A 22,277-nucleotide genomic window follows, 5' to 3' on the forward strand; every position below is an offset into this window, starting at 1 on the left:
TGACCTCGCCCCTCACTACTGCTTTCAATGTTTCCCACACCACTGACGGCAAAACCTCCCCGTTCCTATTAAACCCTACATATTCCTCAATCACCATTCCCATTTTGGTCCAAAGATTTGGGTCCACCAACAACCCCATGTCCAACCTCCATGCAGGCCTGTGTCAGCCCCTTCTCCAAGACCACCTCCAACCAAGGTGCAGATCCAAATTCGGTATGGCAGCCAACATCTTTTTTATAAATCATAAGTTCCCAATTCGAGGCGTAAACCAGAACCACCAACCTCCCCTCCAAAGCATCCGTTACTTTTACGTACCTACGGCCCTGGTCAGCCACCACCTTCCCCACCTGGAACCTCACCCTCTTGCCCACCAGTATTGCTATCCCTCCGATCTACTATCAAACATCTGACTCACCCAGCCCTTCCGTAGCCTCACCTGGTCCTTCATCCTCAGATGGGTCTTTTGCAACTGCACCACATCGCTTTCAAGCTCTTCAAAAGCGAGAAAACTCTTGCTCGCTTCACCGGTGCCCCATCCCTCGCACGTTCCATGTTACCATCCCGACCGGGGGGTCTCTTACCCCTCCCCGCCCCTCCTATCCATCATAGCTGCTATTCCTGGTTCCGCCCGACAGGTCACCATCATCGTCAGCCACCTACCTCTTCACCCCTTCGCAGAAATCCGCAGCCACTTCCTCTCGAAACCATCTCACCCAGTATCGTCCATGCTCCACACCTTTCACACCTATCTTGCCCATCAAAATCTATCCATACATGTTCCAGTGGCCGCGGCCCCTCCCCCCCTCTCGCTCCTGTTCACTAGCCAACTTACGATTGCTAGCGAGTTGGCCCCTGCCAGAGTCCCTCCCCCACATAGAGAAAACCAACACAAAGCCCCCCCAACACCCAAACCTTCCAAACTCCCACCACGGTAATCCCGCAAACCCGAGAGAAACAAATCTTCACCAATCACCACACAGCCCCAAACCATTCTTTCCCAAACACAACTAGAGAAAGAAATTTTAAAAAACAAGAAAAAAGAGAAGAGAAAAAAGAAACAAAGATCAACACAACCGAAGTCCAAACTCATTTCAGTCCCAGCCCTTCAGCTGCCTCATCCACCGTCTCAAATTAGAAGCCCTTGAAGTTATGTGTAACCTTTGGCTTTGCCAGATGGACCACCCCAAATCTCACGTTGCTTTTGAAAAAGCCACCTTCACCCGACCAAAGATGCCTGCCTTCTCGCCAGCTCCGCCATGAGATCCTGGTATATACGAATACCATCTACTTTCCACCTCACCTCTTGTTTCAGCTTCGCCCATCTCAGCACCTTTTCCTCCACCTGATAGCTGTGGAAGCATACTATCACAGCTCTTGGTGGCTAATTCACCTTTGGTTTCAGCCGGAGCGACAGATGAGCCCTGTCCTCCCCCATCAACCTGCTGAACATATCCGGCCCTCCTACCCCTTAGCCAATCTCTGATCCTTAGATTCTGTTTTCATGCCCTGTTTTCCAGGTCCTCCACTTTGGCTGTCAGTGCTTTGTTACTCTCCACCACCCTCCACAGCTCCTCGCTCATCAAAGTGAACTGGTCGCTGTGCTTCTGCAATGCCTCCTCCACCCCTTTCAATGCCTCTCCTTGCTCCTGCACTGCCGCCGACATCTTTGCCTAAACCTCCTTCATCAGGGCAAGAGTCTCATCCACTCAGTCCTTGATCAAGGTCATTATCTCCTTGTCAAAGTGCGTGGAAAACAGCCTCTCAAACACCCCGCCATGACCTCTGGCCAGTTTATCCACCGTGATGGACGCAGTCACACTCGGCAAGCCTGCTCCCGCCATCTTTCCTCCCGCTGAATTTCCCACCAAACTCCCCAGATTTAATTCATGAATTTTCAACATCCTTTGGCTGCCTTCAGGCTGCTGCCTCAGGGCGCCGAGGGCCCGGGTTCGATTCTGGCCCTGGAACTCTGTCTGTGTGGAGTTTGCATATTCTCCCCGTGTTTGCATGGGTTTTGCCCCACAACCCAAAGATGTGCATGGTAGGTGGATTGGCCACGCTAAATTGCCCCTTAATTTGAAAAAAATAATTGGGCACTCCAAAGTTTAAAAAAAAATAAAAAATAATTTGGTTGTCTTCGACCTTCCAACAAATGATCATGCCAAATTCACCGCAAAAACTATCTGCGAAGGGCCAAAAGAGCTCTAGCAGGAGACACCCAACGTGAAACCTCCACCTACATGTCACCACCGGAAGTCCTTACATTAAGGACTGGGCTAAATCGTTGGCTTTTAAAGCAGACCAAGCAGGCCAGCAGCACGGTTCGATTCCCGTACCAGCCTCCCCGGACAGGCGCCGGAATGTGGCGACTAGGGGCTTTTCACAGTAACTTCATTGAAGCCTACTCGTGACAATAAGCGATTTTCATTCATTTTCATTTTCATTTCAAAAATCTTCCCAAAAATACATAAAGCAAATATTTGTCTGTTACATTTTTCCAACAGCAAGTACCATATTGCTCTGTTTATCCCTTTCACCTCATCTACAAGTTAAAAGGATGTTCTGTCCTCTTACAACCATTTACACTTTTTGAACATAAGAGGTTTTTCCTTGGTCTCAGCTGAAGCTTCATTATAGTCAAAGGAGTATAGTCAGGCCACCCTCAGTAAGATGAAACACAGCTAAGAACAACTACGCTGTTCATTCCCAGGACGTTATTCCATTGACATTTAATTGAATGTACATCAAAAATGTCAAATACAAAATTCTTTGTACAGTTTTGATTTGAATTTAGTTCAGAAAAATATGAGGATTACATAACACTAAAAAAAAATCTTCTTTAACAGTCGCTAGCAGAGGTGAAGCAGGAAATACGAGAGCAAGAAGCAGCCCTTAATGAGAAAATCCAATTCCTTAAGAATGAGACTGAAAACAATAAGGAATATGAAAACAAGATTTCCATGCATGAACGTCTCTCGGCTAAACTTCGATTAGAGTATCAGGAGCATGAGACAAACCGTCTTCAACTACAAAGTGAGGTAATTACACATTATTATTTGTATTTTACAGCTATAAATGAAAAATCTTAGACCAATAAGTAAATATAATCTGTCTAGATTAATTTATTAGGCTGAGATTCAAACAAAATGTCTGCATTTTCTAAGTTGCAATTAATTCTGGCTGAAAGGAGCTAATTCCTTTCCAATTATTTTTCCACACCTGGTGGTGTGCTAAGGCAGTGTTTTTCAAATCTTTTTTCTGGGGACCCATTTTTACCAACCGGCCAACCTTCGGCACACACGCCGGCTGACCATCGTGACCCACGCCGGCCGACCTTCACAACCCATGCCGGCCGACCTTCGCGACCCACCATTTTCTCTTACCTTTAATGAAATGAAATGAAAAAAATGAAAATCGCTTATTGTCACGAGTAGGTGTCAATGAAGTTACTGTGACAAGCCCCTGGTCACCAGATTCCGGCGCCTGTTCGGGGAGGCTGGTACGGGAATTGAACCGTGCTGCTGGCCTGCCTTGGTCTGCTTTAAAAACCAGCGATTTAGCCCAGTGTGCTAAACCAGCCCGTGTGTGCTAAACCAGCCCCCTAATGCGAGAGGTGAGCCTGCTTGGTCCTCACAATCTCACTCCAATCAGGTTCACAGGAGGAGACATAAGACTTGGTTAACATCCAAGTTTCATCAGCAAATCAATCAGCCAGAGAGAACAATTTCTCGAGGAGGAAAGTGTGGATTTCGTACCTCAGTTCATAAACTCTGAGCAGCTCCCCTGTTGACTGATCATTACAGTAACTCTTCAAGCGGGTGAAGTCCACCGTCATTGGGATTGACTGGTCACTGTTTGATTCAATGCTTTAATGTAGTCAAAAAGGTCAGCAAAAACCTATAGCCACCCTTCAGTACACAGAGGGCGACGATGTGATTATTTCCCATGGCTTTCATTATATCCCTTGCCAAACATTCAGTTCTGTCCATGATTACACCATGAGGAATATATTTTCTCTCTCCAGATCATTTGAGTAATGTTTAGGGATGCAAAACAGATCAAGGTCAGAGCCTTGTTCATCATTAGTGATCACCATTAGTGTCAGCCGCCACCATGCCGCTATCACACTTTGACCCTGGGTTTAGGTCCCAACACTCCTGGGCCGCATGCGCACTGATGAGCACTTTGGAATATGATGGTAATGGTGGATGTGTTGTTGTTAATTAACTGAGCAGATGGAAGGGCAGCACGGTGGCCTAGTGGTTAGCACAACCGCCTCACGGCGCTGAGGTCCCAGGTTCGATCCCGGCTCTGGGTCACTGTCCGTGTGGAGTTTGCACATTCTCCCCGTGTCTGCGTGGGTTTCGCCCCCACAACCCAAAAATGTGCAGAGTAGGTGGATTGGCCACGCTAAATTGCCCCTTAATTAGAAAAAATAATTGGCTAATCTAAATTTATAAAAAAAAAAAAAAAAACTGAGCAGATGGAGAAGTTCGTATGAGAGGGAGTGCAAAGGTTGAGTTGGTTGTATGATAAGGGCACTGCCATTATGGTTGAAGGCATTGACACATATGACAACATGTTCTCACAATGTGAAGGGATACATCTCGTTACCAACATTTGGGTCTCACACAGGTCCCAGTGCCACTCGTTCACCCTGGAATGGCCACTGATGAGACCATCAATTCATGCGACACGTGGTTAGAAGTGAACAGTGGTTTTAATCGTCTTACAACAGAGCCTGCCTGTAACAAGATGAACTCCAGATGAACTGGCAGGCAGGCTCTCAGCATCAACCTTTATGCTTCCGGTTAGGGGGAGGAGCCAAGGGTGGAGCCCAGTACAAACTCCCGTACACGCCCAGTGCATCACCCCTAGTGGCAGAGCAGCGTAACTGCTCGTGTGCCGAGCTTACAGAGACATAGTACAACATGTGTAATACAGTGTGAATTACGCTACTGTGATTCACCACATTCACCCCCTGTAAAAAAATCAAGTCCGGCGGGGGTGGTGGCTTACAGATCGAGTCTGTCCGGTGGCCGAGTTGTCCGCTGTGATCGGCAGAGCATCGGGGTTGCAGCCCCTTCTGGTGGCTGGAGGAGCACCGTCGGTTGGGGTACGATGGCGGACTCCGGGGGCGATTCTGCCCGAGCTTCATACCCGTCTGGTTCGACTGGGGACTGGGGGCGCTGGGAGCTAGCTGGCGTGGGCGCGCAAAAAAAATGTAGCGAACTGGTAGGTGTGTGGGCGTGGGGGGCGAGTTGGGTGGGATGTAGTGTGAGGGGTACCTCGGCGGTGGTAGTTGGGGGGTTGGATCCTGCAGGTGCAAGGTCCCGGAGGGATACAGTGTCCTGACGGCCGCCAGGGAACTCTACGAAGGCGTACTGGGGGTTTGAATGCAGTAGGAGCACTTTCTTTAGGAGTGGGTCAGTTTTGTGCACCCTGACATGCTTCCGGAGGAGTACTGGGCCCGGTGCCCCTGGAAAAAATAAAGAGCCGCTCGTGAGGGGTCTGGTTGGTCGCGGTACATAAGAGGGACCTAATAGCATGGAGCGCGTCGGGGAGGACTTCTTGCCAATGGAAGATCGGGAGATTCCTGGACCTTCTTCCAGGTCTTCCAGACCGTCACATTCTCCCTCTCCACCTGCCTGTTCCCCCTGGGGTTATAGCTGGTAGTCCTGCTCGAAGCGATGCCCTTGCCGAGCAGGTACTGACGCAGCTCTTCGCTCATAAAGGACAAACCCCGGTCGCTGTGTACATAGCTGGGGAAACCAAACAGGGTGAAGATACTATGCAGGGCCCTAATGACTGTGTGGGATAGCAAAGGGAAAACGGGAGAACTCGTCTATGATGTTCAGGAAGTACACATTCCTGTTAGTCGAGGGGAGTGACCCTTTGAAATCGATAGCGAGGCGTTCAAAGGGCCTTAAAGCCTTTACCAGGTGGGCCCTGTCTGGTCTGTAGAAGTGCGGTTTGCACTCCGCGCAGATCGGGCAATCCCTGGTGTTGGCTTTTACCTCGTCGGTGGAGAAAGGCAGATTTCGGGCTTTAATGTAGTGGGCGAGCCGGGTGACCCCCGGGTGGCAGAGGTTATTGTGGATGGCTTTTAAGCGGTCGCTCTGTGCGCTGGCACACGTCCCGCAGGACAGGGAATCTGGGGGCTCGTTGAGCTTCCCCGGTCGATACATAATATTGTAATTGTATTGGATTGGATTGGATTTGTTTATTGTCATGTGTACCGAGGTACAGTGAAAAGTATTTTTCTGCAAGCAGCTCAACAGATCATTCGGTACATGGGAAGAAAAGGGAATTAAACAGAATTCAAGAAAATACATGAGAATACATAATAGGGCAACACAATATATACAATGTAACTACATAAGCATTGGCATCGGTTGAAGCACACATGGGTGTAGTGTTAATGAGGTCAGTCCATAAGAGGGTCATTTAGGAGTCTGGTGACAGTGGGGAAGAAGCTGTTTTTGAGTCTGCTCGTGCGTGTTCTCAGACTTCTGAATCTCCTGCCCGATGGAAGAAGTTGGAAAAGTGAGTAAGCCGGGTGGGAGGGATCCTTGATTATGCTGCCCGCTTTCCCCCGGCAGCGGGAGGTGTAGATGGAATCAATGGATGGGAGGCAGGTTCGTGTGATGGACTGGGCGGTATTCACGACTCTCTGAAGTTCCTTGCGGTCCTGGGCCGAGCAGTTGCCATACCAGGCTGTGATGCAGCCCGATAGGATGCTCTCTATAGTGCATCTGTAAAAGTTGGTAAGGGTTAATGTGGACATGCTGGATTTCCTTAGTTTCCTGAGGAAGTATAGGCGCTGTTGTGCTTTCTTGGTGATAGCGTCGACGTGAGTGGACCAGGATAGAGTTTTGGTGATGTGCACCCCTAGGAATTTGAAACTGCTCACCATCTTTACCTCGGCTCCGTTGATGCTGACGGGTGTGTACAGTACTTTGCTTCCTGAAGTCGATGACCAGCTCTTTAGTTTTGCTGGCATTGAGGGAGAGATTGTTGTCGTTACACCACTCCGCTAGGTTCTCTATCTCCCTCCTGTATTCGGACTCGTCGTTATTCGAGATCCGGCCCACTATGGTCGTATCATCAGCAAACTTGTAGATGGAGTTGGAACCAAGTTTTGCCATGCAGTCGTGTGTGTACAGGGAGTAGAGTAGGGGGCTAAGTACGCAGCCTTGCGGGGCACCGTTATTGAGGACCATTGTGGAGGAGGTGTTGGTGTTCATTCTTACTGACTGTGGTCTGTTGGTCAGGAAGTCAAGGATCCAGTTGCAGAGTGGAGAGCCAAGTCCTAGGTTTTGGAGCTTTGATATGAGCTTGGCTGGGATTATGGTGTTGAAGGCGGCGCTGTAGTCAATAAATAGGAGTCTGATGTAGGAGTCCTTGTTTTCGAGATGCTCTAGGGATGAGTGTAGGGCCAGGGAAATGGCGTCTGATGTGGACCGGTTGCGACGGTATGCGAATTGAAGTGGGTCAAGGCGTTCCGGGAGTATGGAGGTGATGCGCTTCATGATCAGCCTCTCGAAGCACTTCATTACAACTGACGTCAGGGCCACCGGGCGGTAGTCATTGAGGCACGTTGCCTGGTTTGTCTTTGGTACCGGTATGATGGTGGTCTTCTTGAAGCAGGTGGGGACCTCGGAGTGGAGTAGGGATAGGTTAAAGATGTCTGTGAATACCTCTGCCAGCTGGCATGCGCAGGCTCTGAGTGCACGACCAGGGATCCCGTCCGGGCCCATCGCCTTCCGTGGGTTCACTTTCAGGAAGGCCGACCTGACTTCGGAAACTGTGATGGTGGGTATGGGTGAATTATGGGTTGCTGGGGCACTCGACAGCGGATTGTTGGTTACCTGCTCAAACCGAGCATAGAATGCATTAAGTTCATCGGCTGCCAGAGATACCGCTCGGCTTCGCTTTGTAGCCCGTTATGTTGTTTAGTCCTTGCCACAACCGCCGAGAGTCTGTCTGTGACTCTAGCTTAGTTTGATATTCTCTCTTGGCATCTCGGATGGCTTTGCGAAGGTCGTACTTGGATTTCTTGTATAGGACAGGGTTGTCTGCCTTGAACGCCTCAGATCTGTCCTTCAATAGGTGGAGAGCTCGATCCTCCACCTCAGAATTTTGTCATTTTTAATTTTGCCCCTTTGCGAGTCAACCGATCTTTGGTCGGTGATGAGGGTGAACCTTCTACCTGCGAGGTAGTGCCTCCAGTGACGAATAGCCTCCACAATGGCTTGTGCTTCCTTTTCGACTGAGGAGTGTGGAAGTTCCGAAGCGGAGAGGTTTCGGGAGAAAAATGCGACTGGTCTCCCTGCCTGATTTAATGTGGCTGCAAGAGCTACCTCTGAGGCATCGCTCTCAACCTGAAAGGGGATGGATTCATCCACCGCCCGCATGGCCGCCTTGGCGATGTCCTCCTTGATGCAGTTGAAGGCCTGGCGAGTCTCAGCTGACAGGGGAAATAGTGTGGCCTTAAAGAGTGGGCGGGCTTTGTCCGCATATTGAGGGACCCACAGGGCATAATATGAAAAGAATCCCAGGCACCGTTTGAAGGCCCTGGGACAATGAGGGAGAGGGAGTTCAAAGAGGGAGAGGGAGTTCAAAGCATATGGTCCGGGTCGGGACCCAGGACTCCGTTTTCCACGACATAGCCGAGGATGGCTAGTCTGGTTGTGCGGAAAACGTATTTCTCCTTGTTGTATGTGAGGTTAAGCTTCTGGGCCGTCTGGCGAAATCGGTTGAGGTTGGCATCGTGGTCCTGCTGGTCATAGCAGCATATGGTGACGTTATCCAAGTACGGAAACGTGGCCCGCAGCCCGTACTGGTCCACCATTCGGTCCATTGCTCGTTGGAACACCGAAACCCCATTCGTGACGCCAAAGGGAACCCGGAGGAAGTGGAAGAGGCGGCCATCAGCCTCAAACGCCATGAGGTGGCGGTCCTCTGGGCGGATTGGGAGTTGGTGGTATGCAGATTTCAGATCCACCGTGGAAAAAATTTGATACTGGCCGATCTGATTCACCATGACTGCAATCCTGGGGAAGGGGTAGGCGTCGAGAAGCGTAAACCGATTAATAGTCTGACTATAGTCTATGACCATGTGGAATTTTTCCCTGGTCTTGACGACCACCACCTGAGCTCTCCAGGGACTGTTACTGGCCTCTATGATCCCCTCACGTAAAAGCCTCCGGACCTCGGATCGAATGAACACCGTGTCCTGTAGGCTGTACCGCCTGCTGCGAGTGGCTACGGGTTTACAGTCCGGTGTGAGGTTGGCAAAGAGAGGAGGGGGGGAGATTCGCAGCGTGGCTAGACTGCAGATAGTGATTGGGGGCAGGGGTCCGCCGAAGCTTAGGGTGAGACTCTTGAGATTGCATTGAAAGTCGAATCTCATTAAGAGTGGGGTGCAGAGTTCAGGCAGGATGTAGAGTTGGAAGTTAGAATAGCTAGCGCCTTGGATTGTGAGAGTCGCGGCGGTGCGCCCTTGGATCTGAACCGAGTGGGAGCCCGAAGCGAGGGAGATAGTTTGCCGCGCAGGGAAAACGGGGAGCGAACAGCGTCTTACCAGATCTGGGTGTACGAAGCTCTCAGCGCTCCCGGAGTCGAAAAGGCACGGTGTACTGTACCCGTTGATTTGGGCCGTCGTCATCGAGTTGTGGAGATGCTTTGGGCGCAATTGGTCCAGTGTGACGGCGTTGAGTTGCAAGTAGTCAGCGGCTCGGTCAGCTGTGCTGGGATGGCCCCGTGATGAGTGCCCGCTGAGGTTGCAGTCTTCAATTGAGTTTCCTGAGTGTGGAGAGGATGGGGCCCAAGATGGCCGCCCCCATGCATCGCACGTGGCGGGCGGTGAGGAAGATGGCGTCCAAGATGGCGGCCTCCATGAGTCGCCTGTGGTGGACCGCGTGGTGGGGGTCCGCCAAGATGGTGGCCCCCATGGATCGCACGTGGCGGGTTGGGGCGGAGTCGGGGCATAGGCCACTGCGTTTCGGGGCCTGCGGGCCTGCGAGTGCGGAGGGCGATTACTTTGTGCCGCTGGAGGTTTAGGGGTTGGGCCCTTCCTTGCCAGGCATACTCTGGCGTAGTGGCCTTTTCGCCCGCAGCTGCTACAGGTCGCGTTGCGGGCCGGGAAGTGCTGCAGCGGGTGCTGGGGCTAGCCACAAAAGTGGCAGGCTGGGGCATCATGGTGGCTGGGTGGCCGCACGGCCCAGGCCTGGGAGAGTCGCTGGTCGGGGGCCCATGACGGGGTTGCTCAGTCGGCAGGAAACGAGGTGAGGCTACGAAATGAGACCTCCATAGTTGTAGCGAGTTCAACAGTATCTTCTAAATTTAGGGCCCCCTTCTCCAGCAGTCGCTGGCGCACGTAATTTGATCTAAGGCCTGCAACAAAGACATCGCGGACACCAAGTTCTCTATGTTCTGCAGCAGTTAAAGCCTGATAATTACAGTCCCGGGATAAGGCTTTTCAGTCTCTGAGGAATTCTTCTAGCGATCCTGTAGGGCACTGGCGGCGAGTAGTAAAAACGTGGCGCGCGTACACCTCATTGATAGGCCTCACGTACATTCTATCGAGTAGGGCCAGGGCCTCTGTATATGAGTCGGTACAGCTTAGCTGAGTAGATATACGATGGCTCACCCTCGCGTGCAGTAGGCTGAGTTTCTGCTCCTCCGTCGTTTCTGTGGTGCTTGCTTCAGCCAGGTAGGCCTTAAAACATCGGAGCCAATGCAAAAAGATTTATTTCGCCTCTGCATCCTGCGGGTCGAGTTCCAGTCGATTAGGCTTGAGGGCTGATTCAATGGTCATTCCTTACTGTTTCTTAAGACGATTAAATTGATGAGACCATCAATTCACGCGACACGTGGTTAGAAGTGAACAGTGGTTTTAATCGTCTTACAACAGAGCCTGCCTGTGACAAGATGAACTCCAGATGAACTGGCAGGCAGGCTCTCAGCATCAACCTTTATACTTCCGGTTAGGGGGAGGAGCCGTAGGTAGAGCCACGGGTGGAGCCCAGTACAAACTCCCGTACATTCCCAGTGCATCACCCCTAGTGGCAGAGCAGCGCCTGCTCGTGTGCCGAGCTTACAGAGACATAGTACAACATGTGTAATACAGTGTGAATTACGCTACTGTGATTCACCACAGCCACCTCATCCTTTCTGCTTTAGAAGGACAAAGAGAGGATGAGGAGACAGCATTACATTTGACGAATCAACACTCTTCCAAAACAAATAGTCACAACTAAATCAGCTGGAGAAAGCATGTGCAGGGGAGTCTCGGGCAAGATAAAGAAATGCTGGTGGGAGCTGTGCAGAAAAGTCCATGGCAGGACAAAACAGTGCTGGTGTAAACTCAAGGACCTCTCATGCCACCCACTTAAAATAAGTCTTAAACTGTCACTTGTGAGTTTTCTGCATGCCAAGACGTCATATATGCTCCAGGAAATCATGCTTGTATAGAATCCCCATTACATTGGAGGTTTTTATCTTCCAGGTGGTAGAGGCTGTGGTTTCACAGGAAGACAAGGGGCTGGATTCTCCAAAAATGGGACTATGTCCCCACACTGGCATAAAAACACTTGTGTTTCACTCGAAGGTTCCTGAAGAAAGTTTGAGCTGATTCAGTGCCCTGCAGGGGGCTAGCAGGCACCTAGGGTGATTCACGCAGCTTCAGCTGCAGATACGGGCTCCCGTACTTCCGGTTTTGTGTCCGCGCACGCGCATGGAGGCAGCTGCAAGATGTAGGCACCCCCCGATCGGCCGTGCGCCCGAAGATCTGACTGGTCCGATCTGTCCCCTGGCCACCCATAAGGCCCCCCCCAGGTGCCTGATACCCCCGCACCCCCACGAGGGTGGCCCCGGACTGAGTCCGCAGCCACCATGCGAGGTTCCCGAATGGCAATAGGTGATTTGAACCACGCCATCGGGAACTCAGCCGGTTGGGAGAGGAGGATTGCTGGCCGGGCCTCTTGCAATGGCCCCCCCAGCCACACAGAGTACTCCGATAAAACGCAGATTCTCAGGTCCCGGAGAATCGCTGGACCGGCGCCGGGCCAGATTTCGGCGCTGAAGATGATTCTCCGCCCCCCCCCGCACGGGGCTGTGGAGAATCCAGCCCCATGTCTGGCGCATGCTGCAGCTACCACACCACCATAAAATGGATGCCGGTGTTAGACGGATATGTACATTTGTAGCCTCGTCCTGTACAATGTGCAATAGCTGCAATACTGTTGGCACATACAATCATATCGGAAGGTTGTGAATGTAAAGTTCTGCTTCCACTGGCATTCTGTGTACAGTGGGTATAGTTTGAGTAGGCACTGTGTCATATTTTGGCAGACTTGTTGACTGTCACTAACATATATATATAGGGTTCTGAAGGATTTTATACAGTGTACTATGTTGAAGCCAAGGTCCATGAGAGTCATGGTTTCAGCCATGTTGATGGCACTGACTTTTATAACATGCTGTTGGTGTTCTCTCTTGTTGAGGATGAGTATTTCACTGAGTAGGTATGGCTTCCGCGTTAAACGTTTATGATATAGAAGCTGCTCCCTGGGGATTGGCTGAAATGAATTGTTACCTTTCCCTAGGTGAATCTACTTTGGAGCAGACACCCTCCTGCAAAAAAGCAGCAATGGATAAATGAGCCTGCCCCTTCATGGTCTGCTGTTCCGTCTTATACCCACTTGTTGTCAGGCCCAGTCCTGAGCCTGGACTGGGCCTCCTCCTCCTACTTCTCATGTTCCTAATTGTCTTCCTCCTCAGATGTTGTAGCTTCTGTCCCCTCTGATTGTATGCACCTCTGAAGGCTCCTCTTCTACACCATATTGTGTAGCATGCAGCACATTACTATTATGCTGGATACCCTGAGAGCTCACCTGGAATGATCAATGTTTCCGGAGCACATTTTCAGGGTCCCAGCTGCCTCCTCTTTTCTATTGTGAATAATCACATGGCTGTTGCTATAGTGCCGTTCCAGCTGTGTTCAAGGCCACCTAAAGGGATCATTTTCACCTCCTTAAGAAACATGTTCCTTACCCCCCAGAAGCCAACCACAGACCTGTATCAGTGTTTGCAAATGCTGCAAATATTCAGCAAGTCAGGCTGCATCTGAGGAGAGAAAAACAAAATTAACTTTAACATTCTGATGAACTGTCATCAACCTGAAAAGTTAACTCTATTTCCTTTCCACAGATGCTGCCTGACTTGCTGAGCATTACCAGCATTTTCTGTTCCTATTTCAGTTTTCCACAACCAGTCTTTTGCTTTAGGCATCTTCCTGGAGCAGGCTCTGAAGTATACATGAAGCATTTTTCACAACCTGCTTACCTGTCCTGTATCAGAACTTCAATAGATTATTTTAAAATATCTATTATGATATTCAGTTTCTGTCTAAATTTTCTTTAATAATATATACAGCTTGACACCTTAAAAAACAGAGTGGACAGGACTGCAACTGACCTGGAAACCCTAAGAAGTCAAATAACAAATCTGAAAAGACAAAATATGGACAAATCAAACAAGTAAGAGTTTTACTCAGTGTCATGATCTATTTATTTTTGTTTAAACATGTTGCTGATGTCTCTCTTTTAATAATTTAATATATTTTCTAATTGTTCAAGAAAAGTGTTTGTGGAACTTGAGGTACAGAATATACTAAGAACTCTTCCTAATAAATGTGTCTCTGCACTCAGCTAGTTTTAACTTTTCCCATTTCAAAAACATGGACTTCCACGATAATATGTCTTTCATCTCCACATGTGCTTTCCTTTATGTCCCCCATCCTCCATAAAATCTCACACATCCACAACTCTTCATTTATTTATTTGTTTATGTAATGCAGGTTTTCTGGCTCGGCCAGCATTTATTGACCATCCCTAATTGTGCTTGGGAAAAAGGTGTTGAACTGTCTTCGTGAACCACTGAAGTGCATGTGTCGTAGGAAAATCCACAGTGCTGTTAGGGATGGAGTTCCAGGATTCCAACACAGTGATAATGATGAAACAGCGATATAATTTCAAGTCAGGGTAGTATATGGCTGGAGGGGAACTTGAATGTGGTGGTGATTCCATGTATTTGTTGCCATCGTCCTTCTAGAGCAGGGGTGGGCAAACTACGGCCCGCGGGCCGCATGCGGCCCGCCAAAGGTATTTCTGCGGCCCATCAAGTCATTATTAAAAAAAAAATTTATTTAAAAAATTTTTATTTTTTTTTAAAAAAATTTTTAAGGTTAATGGGGGGGGGGGCTGTTGGGTTACTTACTGGTATAGGGTGGATACGTTGACTTGAGTAGGGTGATCATTGCTCGGCACAACGTCGAGGGCCGAAGGGCCTGTTCTGTGCTGTACTGTTCTATGTTCTATATGAGGCGCCCAGAATCATAACCGGGTGAAGTAATTATTTTACTTAATATACTATGCGGCCCTTCGTGAATTGTGAATTTCTGAATGTGGCCCTTGCACGGAAAAGTTTGCCCACCCCTGTTCTAGAGGGTAGAGATCCCAGATTTGTGTTGCTGTCAAAAGAGCCTTAGTAAGTTGCTACAGTGCATCTTGTAGATGGTACAACACTGCTGCTGCGCATCGGCAGTGAAGGAAATTAATGCTGCAGGTGGTGGATGAGGTGCCAGTCAAACAAGCTGCTTTGTTCTGAATGTTGTTGAGCTCCTGGAGTGTTGTTGGAGTTACACTCATATAGGCAAGTGGAGAGTATTCCATCACACTGCTGACTTGGTCATTGTAGTGGCAGACAGGCTTTGGGGAATCAGGAGGTTACTCACCGCAAAATTCCCAGCCTCTGGCCTGCTCTTGTAGCCACAGTATTTAAATGGCTTGTCCAATTCAGTTTCTGGTCAGTGGTGAAACCCCAGGATTCTGATAGTGGGGGAATTAATGATGGTAAGCCATTGAATGCCAAGGGGAGATGCTTAGATTCTCTCTTGTTGGAGATTCCCATTGTCTGGTTTTTGTGTAGCACAGAGGTTACTCCCCACTTATCAGCTCAAGGCTGAATATTGTCCCGGTCTTGGTGCATTGAACAGGGACTGCTTTAGTATCTGAGGACATGCAAAATGTGCTGAATATCGTGAAATCATCAGCGAGCATTCCCACTTCTGAACTCCTGATAGAGGAAAGATCATTGATGAAACAGATGAAAAATGGAACTCCTGCATTGATGTCCCAAGGCTGACATGATTGACCTCCAACAACCAGGATCATTTTCATTTGTTGATTCCAACCAGTGCAGAGGTCTACCCTGATTCACATTGACTTCAGTTTTGCTAGTGTTCCTTGTTGCCACACTTGGTGAAATGTGGTCTTGATGTCAAGGGCAGTAACTCTGCAGGATATATTTTTTCCCCAGATGTGGGCTGGTTTCGCTGTACACCAATCCTTGCTCATTGATTTTGTGCACCTTTCACTGCCACAGTTAATTAAAATTCCTTTTAAATTGTCTGCAATTTTGATCTACACAGCTTCTGAAATCTGCTCCAGTTCTATATTCCTAACCAGTCTATTCATTTTAATCCAGACTTTTTTGTCCCACCACGGTAACACCCTTTAACTGCCTTGGACTTGCTCTTAAAGGTCCCTCACTAAACCTCTTCATCTCTCTACTGTATCGACACCTTCAAATAAGTAATTGAACACCACTTTAAACTAAAGGTACAGATGCCCTTCCTAATTTCTCCCTTCATTGTCTGGGTGGCACAGTGGCTGCCTCACAGCGCCAGGGACCCGGTTCAATTCTGACCTTGGGTGACTGTGAGGAGTTTGTACTTTCTCCCCGTGTCTGCAGGAGTTTCCTCCAAAGATAAGTAGATTAAGTGGAGTGGATATTCTAACTTGTCCCTAAGTGTCCAAAGGGTTAGGGGGCGGGTTCGAGGATGTATCGAGAGGTATCTAGAGGCCAACGATAATGGGGAGGTCCGAGTGGGGATGGTCTGGGAGGCGCTGAAGGCGGTGGTTCGGGGAGAGTTGATCTCCATTCGGACCTACAGGGAGAGAGGGGAGCGGAGAGAAAGGGAGAGATTGGTTGGGGAGATTGTGAGGGTGGACAGGAGATACGCGGAGGCCCGGGAGGAGGGATTGCTAAGTTGTTGGCAAAGATCTTAGCCACGAGGATTGAGGACTGTGTGCCGCAGGTTATTCACGAGGATGAAACGGGGTTTGTGAAGGGGAGGCAGCTGAACACTAATATACGGAGGCACTTGAACGTTATAATGATGCCGGCGGTAGAAGGGGAGGCGGAGATAGTGGTGGCGCCAGATGCGGAGAAGGCCAGATGCGGAGAAGGCCTTTGATAGGGTCGAGTGGAGGTACTTGTGGGAGGAGCTGGAAAGGTTCGGGTTTGGGGAGGGGTTTGTCAGTTGGGTGAGGCTGTTGTATGAGGCCTCGATGGCGAGTATGGCCACGAATAAGAGCAGGTCGGATTATTTTCGATTACTGTGGTGGTATGATTAGCATAGCTGCCTGCCATTGGTGCAGAACACCGGCTTACCATTGGCCCTGGTCGGTCATGTGCCTCTCGACCGGTTGGTTGAGACCAGTCATGTGACGGCTCCCCGATTGGTCGAGAGGCTGAGTTAATCCCGCCTCCAGGGCGGAGTATAAATACCCAGTACTCCCGGCAGTCGTCCTTCTACTGTAATCGACCGCAGGGCTAACATCTAGTAGATTAAAGCCATACTTTTGTTCAGCAACTCGTCTCGCGTTCAGTTGATGGTACATCAATTTAAACTACTAGAAATTTGAAGGTGGAGCTCCAGATCAAGCCCGAATTCCTCTGCATCAGCCCGCAAACTCCGAACGCATCGGCAATCTTCAAGCATTGGCTGCCGTGTTTCGATAGCTATCTGGCGACCGCAAGCAGCCCCCCCACCATGGGACAGAAACTTCATATTCTCCATTCCAGGCGTGGCAGCCTACGCGATGATAGAGGAAGAAAAGGAATATGACGTGGCCATGGATAAGCTAAAAGGACAATTTCTTAAGCCGGTAAACCGAGTGTACGCCCGACATCTGCTGGCTACCAGACAACAGTTCCCCGGTGAGTCCTTAGATGAGTTTTACCGGGCCCTCGCTGTCCTGGGGAGGAATTGCGCCTGCCTCCAAGTTTCAGCCACTGAGCACATGGAACTTTTAATCAGAGATGCTTACGTGGCTGGGATGCAGTCCGCAGCTATCCGCCAGCGAATGCTGGAAAAAGACGACCTCAGCCTAACTGAAGCACGGACTCTCTCCACCTCCCTGGAGGTCGCTGACTTAAACGCCCGCGCCTATGTCCCCAGCCGCGCTGCAGCGCCCTGGGCGTCCTGGCACGCTTCCCCACCGCCATCCGCCGCTCCCAACCCCCCTCAGGCCTGCGCCGCGGGACGCCCCGACAAGTCCGCAGGGCCCCGCAGGGCCCCGCAGCTATTTCTGTGGGCTTGCCAAACACCCCAGCCCGCGCTGCCCGGCCCGTTCCGCCCTATGTAAGAGCTGCGGGAAGAAGGGCCATTTTCCGCCGGTCTGCCAGGCCGAATCGGTCGCTGCTGAGCCGCGCAGCGACCAGGGATCTCCCCCCCCGCCCCCAGGCCCCTGCGCCCGGCTTGCGCGTCTCTCTGCCCCGCTCTCGGCCGCTCCGATCGGCCCGCCGGCACCGCTAACCCTGCCCCCAGCAACCATGAGGGTCCTGCGGGCGCCGCCATCTTGGGCCCGGACGCCACGTGCGGGTCCTGGGCGCCGCCATCTTGGGACCCCGACTCCACGTGCGGGTCCTGGGCGCCGCCATCATGGGGCCCCGACTCCACGTGCGGGTCCTGGGCGCCGCCATCTTGGGGCCCCGACTTCACGTGCGGGTCCTGGGCGCCGCCATCTTGGGGCCCCGACTCCACGTGCGGGTCCTGGGCGCCGCCATCCTGGACGGGCACACAAGGTCCTGCCAGCACCCAGTCGACCGACAACGACAATTATGGATCTTCTCCACGGCTCGCGGCCATTCAGCTCGACCAGTCACGTCCACGCACGCTCGCCAAGACGACGACGCAAATCCACCTCAACGGGCACGAGACGGACTGCCTGCTGGACTCCGGGAGCACGGAAAGCTTCGTACACCCTGACACGGTAAAACGCTGCGCGCTCCCTGTCCACCCTGTAAAACACAAAATCGGGTTAGCCTCAGGTTCGCACTCCGTCCGCATCACCGGGTGCTACATTGCGGACCTCACGGTCCAGGGGAAGGTTTTAAAAAATTATAAACTCCTTATCCTCCCCGACCTTTGCGCACCGGCACTCCTAGGACTGGACTTCCAGTGCAACCTGCAGAGCTTGACCTTCCAATTCGGCGGCCCTATACCCCACCTCACTGTCTGCAGCCTCGCGTCCCTCAAAGTGGACCCCCCTCCTTGTTTGCTAATCGCACCCCCGATTGCAAACCCGTCGCGACCCGGAGCAGACGGTACAGCGCCCAGGACCGGACCTTCATCAGGTCCGAGGTCCATAGGTTGCTGAAGGAAGGGGTCATCGAGGCCAGCAACAGTCCCTGGCGAGCCCATGTGCTGTGGTCTGGACTGGGGAGAAAAACCGGATGGTCATAGACTACAGCCAGACCATCAACCGGTTTACGCAACTGGACGCGTATCCTCTCCCCCGTATTTCCGCCATGGTAAACGAGATGGCGAAATACAAAGTCTTCTCCACGGTGGACCTCAAGTCCGCTTATCACCAGCTCCCCATCCGCGCGAGTGACTGCAAGTACACCGCGTTCGAGGCAGATGGGCGCCTCTACCACTTCCTCAGGGTTCCATTCGGTGTCACAAATTGGGTCTTGGTCTTCCAACGGGAGATGGACCGAATGGTCGACAAATACGGATTACATAAGAACATAAGAACTAGGAGCAGGAGTAGGCCATCTGGCCCCTCGAGCCTGCTCCGCCATTCAATTAGATCATGGCTGATCTTTTGTGGACTCAGCTCCACTTTCCGGCCCGAACAGCATAACCCTTAATCCCTTTATTCTTCAAAAAACTATCTATCTTTACCTTAAAAACATGTAATGAAGGAGCCTCAACTGCTTCACTGGGCAAGGAATTCCATAGATTCACAACCCTTTGGGTGAAGACGTTCCTCCTAAACTCAGTCCTAAATCTACTTCCCCTTATTTTGAGGCTATGTCCCCTAGTTCTGCTTTCACCCGCCAGTGGAAACAACCTGCCCGCATCTATCCTATCTATTCCCTTCATAATTTTAAATGTTTCTATAAGATCCCCCCTCACCCTTCTAAATTCCAACGAGTACAGTCCCAGTCTACTCAACCTCTCCTCATAATCCAACCCCTTCAGCTCTGGGATTAACCTAGTGAATCTCCTCTGCACACCCTCCAGTGCCAGTACGTCCTTTCTCAAGTAAGGAGACCAAAACTGAACACGATACTCCAGGTGTGGCCTCACTAACACCCTATACAATTGCAACATAACCTCCCTAGTCTTAAATTCCATCCCTCTAGCAATGAAGGACAAAATTCCATTTGCCTTCTTAATCACCTTTTGCACCTGTAAACCAACCTTCTGTGACTCATGCACTAGCACACCCAAGTCTCTCTGAACAGCGGTATGCTTTAATATTTTATCGTTTAAATAATAATCCCGTTTGCTGTTATTCCTACCAAAATGGATAACCTCACATTTGTCAACATTGTATTCCATCTGCCAGACCCTAGCCCATTCACTTAACCTATCCAAATCCCTCTGCAGACTTCCAGTATCCTCTGCACTTTTCGCTTTACCACTCATCTTAGTGTCATCTGCAAACTTGGACATATTGCCCTTTGTCCCCAACTCCAAATCATCTATGTAAATTGTGAACAATTGTGGGCCCAACACGGATCCTTGAGGGACACCACTAGCTACTGATTGCCAACCAGAGAAACACCCATTAATCCCCACTCTTTGCTTTCTATTAATTAACCAATCCTCTATCCATGCTACTACTTTACCCTTAATGCCATGCATCTTTATCTTATGCCGCAACCTTTTGTGTGGCACCTTGTCAAAGGCTTTCTGGAAATCCAGATATACCATATCCATCGGCTCCCCGTTATCTACTACACTGGTAATGTCCTCAAAAAATTCCACTAAATTAGTTAGGCAGGACCTGCCCTTTATGAACCCATGCTGCGTCTGCCCAATGGGACAATTTCTATCCAGATGCCTCGCTATTTCTTCCTTGATGATAGATTCCAGCATCTTCCCTACTACCGAAGTTAAGCTCACTGGCCTATAATTTCCTGCTTTCTGCCGACCTCCTTTTTTAAACAGTGGTGTCACGTTTGCTAATTTACAATCCGCCGGGACCACCCCAGAGTCTAGTCAATTTCGGTAAATTATCACTAGTGCATCTGCAATTTCCCTAGCCATCTCTTTTAGCACTCTGGGATGCATTCCATCAGGGCCAGGAGACTTGTCTACCTTTAGCCCCATTAGTTTGCCCATCACTACCTCCTTAGTGATAAAAATCCTCTCAAGGTCCTCACCTGTCATAGCCTCATTTCTATCAGTCGCTGGCATGTTATTTGTGTCTTCCACTGTGAAGACCGACCCAAAAAACCTGTTCAGTTCCTCAGCCATGTCCTCATTTCCCATTATTAAAACTCCCTTCTCATCCTCTAAAGGACCAATATTTACCTTAGCCACTCTTTTTTGTTTTATATATTTGTAAAAACTTTTACTGTCTGTTTTCATATTCTGAGCAAGTTTACTCTCATACTCTATTTTACGGATTACGGGCTACCTTCCCGTATCTCGATAATGTCACCATCTGCGGCCATGACCAGCAGGACCATGACACCAACCTCCGAAAATTCCTCCAAACTGCAAAACTCCTTGACCTGACTTACAAGAAGGATAAGTGCGTGTTTAGCACCGACCGTCTAGCCATCCTCGGCTACATAGTGCGTAACGGAGTGATAGGCCCCGACCCTGAATGCATGCGCCCCATGATGGAACTCCCTCTCCCCAATATCCTCAAATCCCTTAAACGCTGCCTGGGTTTCTTCGCTTACTACGCCCAATGGGTTCCCAATTACGCCGACAAGGCCCGTCCCCTCATTCAGTCCACGACCTTCCCGCCACCGACAGAGGCCTGCCAGGCCTTTAGCCGCATCAAAGCGGACATCGCAAAGGCCACGAAGCGCGCCATCGACGAGTCCCTCCCCTTCCAGGTCGAGAGCGACGCATCAGAAGTAGCTCTGGCGGCCACCCTGAACCAAGCGGGCAGACCCGTGGCCTCCTTCTCCAGAACCCTCCAGGCTTCCGAACTCCGCCACGCCTCAGTGGAAAAGGAAGCCCAGACCATAGTCGAAGCTGTGCGACATTGGAGGCACTATTTGGCCGGCAGGAAGTTTACCCTCCTCACAGACCAACGGTCAGTAGCCTTCATGTTCGATAATGCACAGAGGGGCAAGATTAAGAACGACAAGATCTTGCGGTGGCGGATCGAGTTGTCCACGTACAACTACGATATTTTGTATCGTCCTGGGAAGCTCAATGAGCCTCCTGATGCCCTGTCCCGCGGTACCTGCGCCAGCGCGCAGATAGACCACCTCCGCTCCCTCCACGCGGACCTCTGCCATCCAGGGGTGACCCATTTCTATCATTTCATAAAGACCCACAACCTGCCCTACTCCATCGAGGAAGTCAGGACAGTAACCCGTGACTGCCACATCTGCGCAGAGTGCAAACCGCACTTCTACCGCCCCGAGCGCGCGCATCTGATCAAAGCATCCCGCCCCTTTGAACGTCTCAGCATTGACTTCAAGGGGCCCCTTCCCTCCAGCAACTGCAACATTTACTTCCTGATGGTGATCGATGAATACTCCTGCTTCCCCTTCGCCATTCCCTGCCCCGACATGACCACATCGACCGTCATTAAGGCCCTCCTCTCCATCTTCTCCCTGTTCGGCTACCCCGCGTACATACATAGCGATCGGGGGTCGTCCTTTATGAGCGACGAGCTGCGTCAATTCCTGCTCAGCAGGGGCATTGCCTCTAACAGGACGACCAGCTATAACCCCCGGGGTAACGGACAGGTTGAGCGGGAGAATGGTACCATCTGGAAGACCATGCTACTGGCCCTCCGGTCCAGAGATCTCCCTATTTCCCGATGGCAAAAGGTTATCTCCGATGCCCTACATTCTATCCGCTCCCTCCTCTGTCCCACAACTAACCAAACACCTCATGAACGTCTTCTTGTTTTCCCCAGGAAGTCGTCCTCGAATCC

General features: G+C 50.6%; 1 protein-coding gene across 1 annotated transcript in view; it reads left to right on the forward strand.

Moving 5' to 3' along the window:
• ccdc39 (coiled-coil domain containing 39) overlaps positions 1–22,277 on the forward strand; it is a 187,870-nt gene that overhangs the window by 52,416 nt on the left and 113,177 nt on the right. Inside the window, exons 7-8 of the mRNA XM_038816334.1 lie at positions 2,847–3,038; positions 13,441–13,544. Of these exons, the coding sequence (XP_038672262.1) occupies positions 2,847–3,038; positions 13,441–13,544 (296 nt within the window). The remainder of the gene's footprint in view (positions 1–2,846; positions 3,039–13,440; positions 13,545–22,277) is intronic.

The sequence above is a fragment of the Scyliorhinus canicula genome, chromosome 13, assembly GCF_902713615.1.
Source record: "Scyliorhinus canicula chromosome 13, sScyCan1.1, whole genome shotgun sequence".
NCBI classification, from domain to species: domain Eukaryota; kingdom Metazoa; phylum Chordata; class Chondrichthyes; order Carcharhiniformes; family Scyliorhinidae; genus Scyliorhinus; species Scyliorhinus canicula.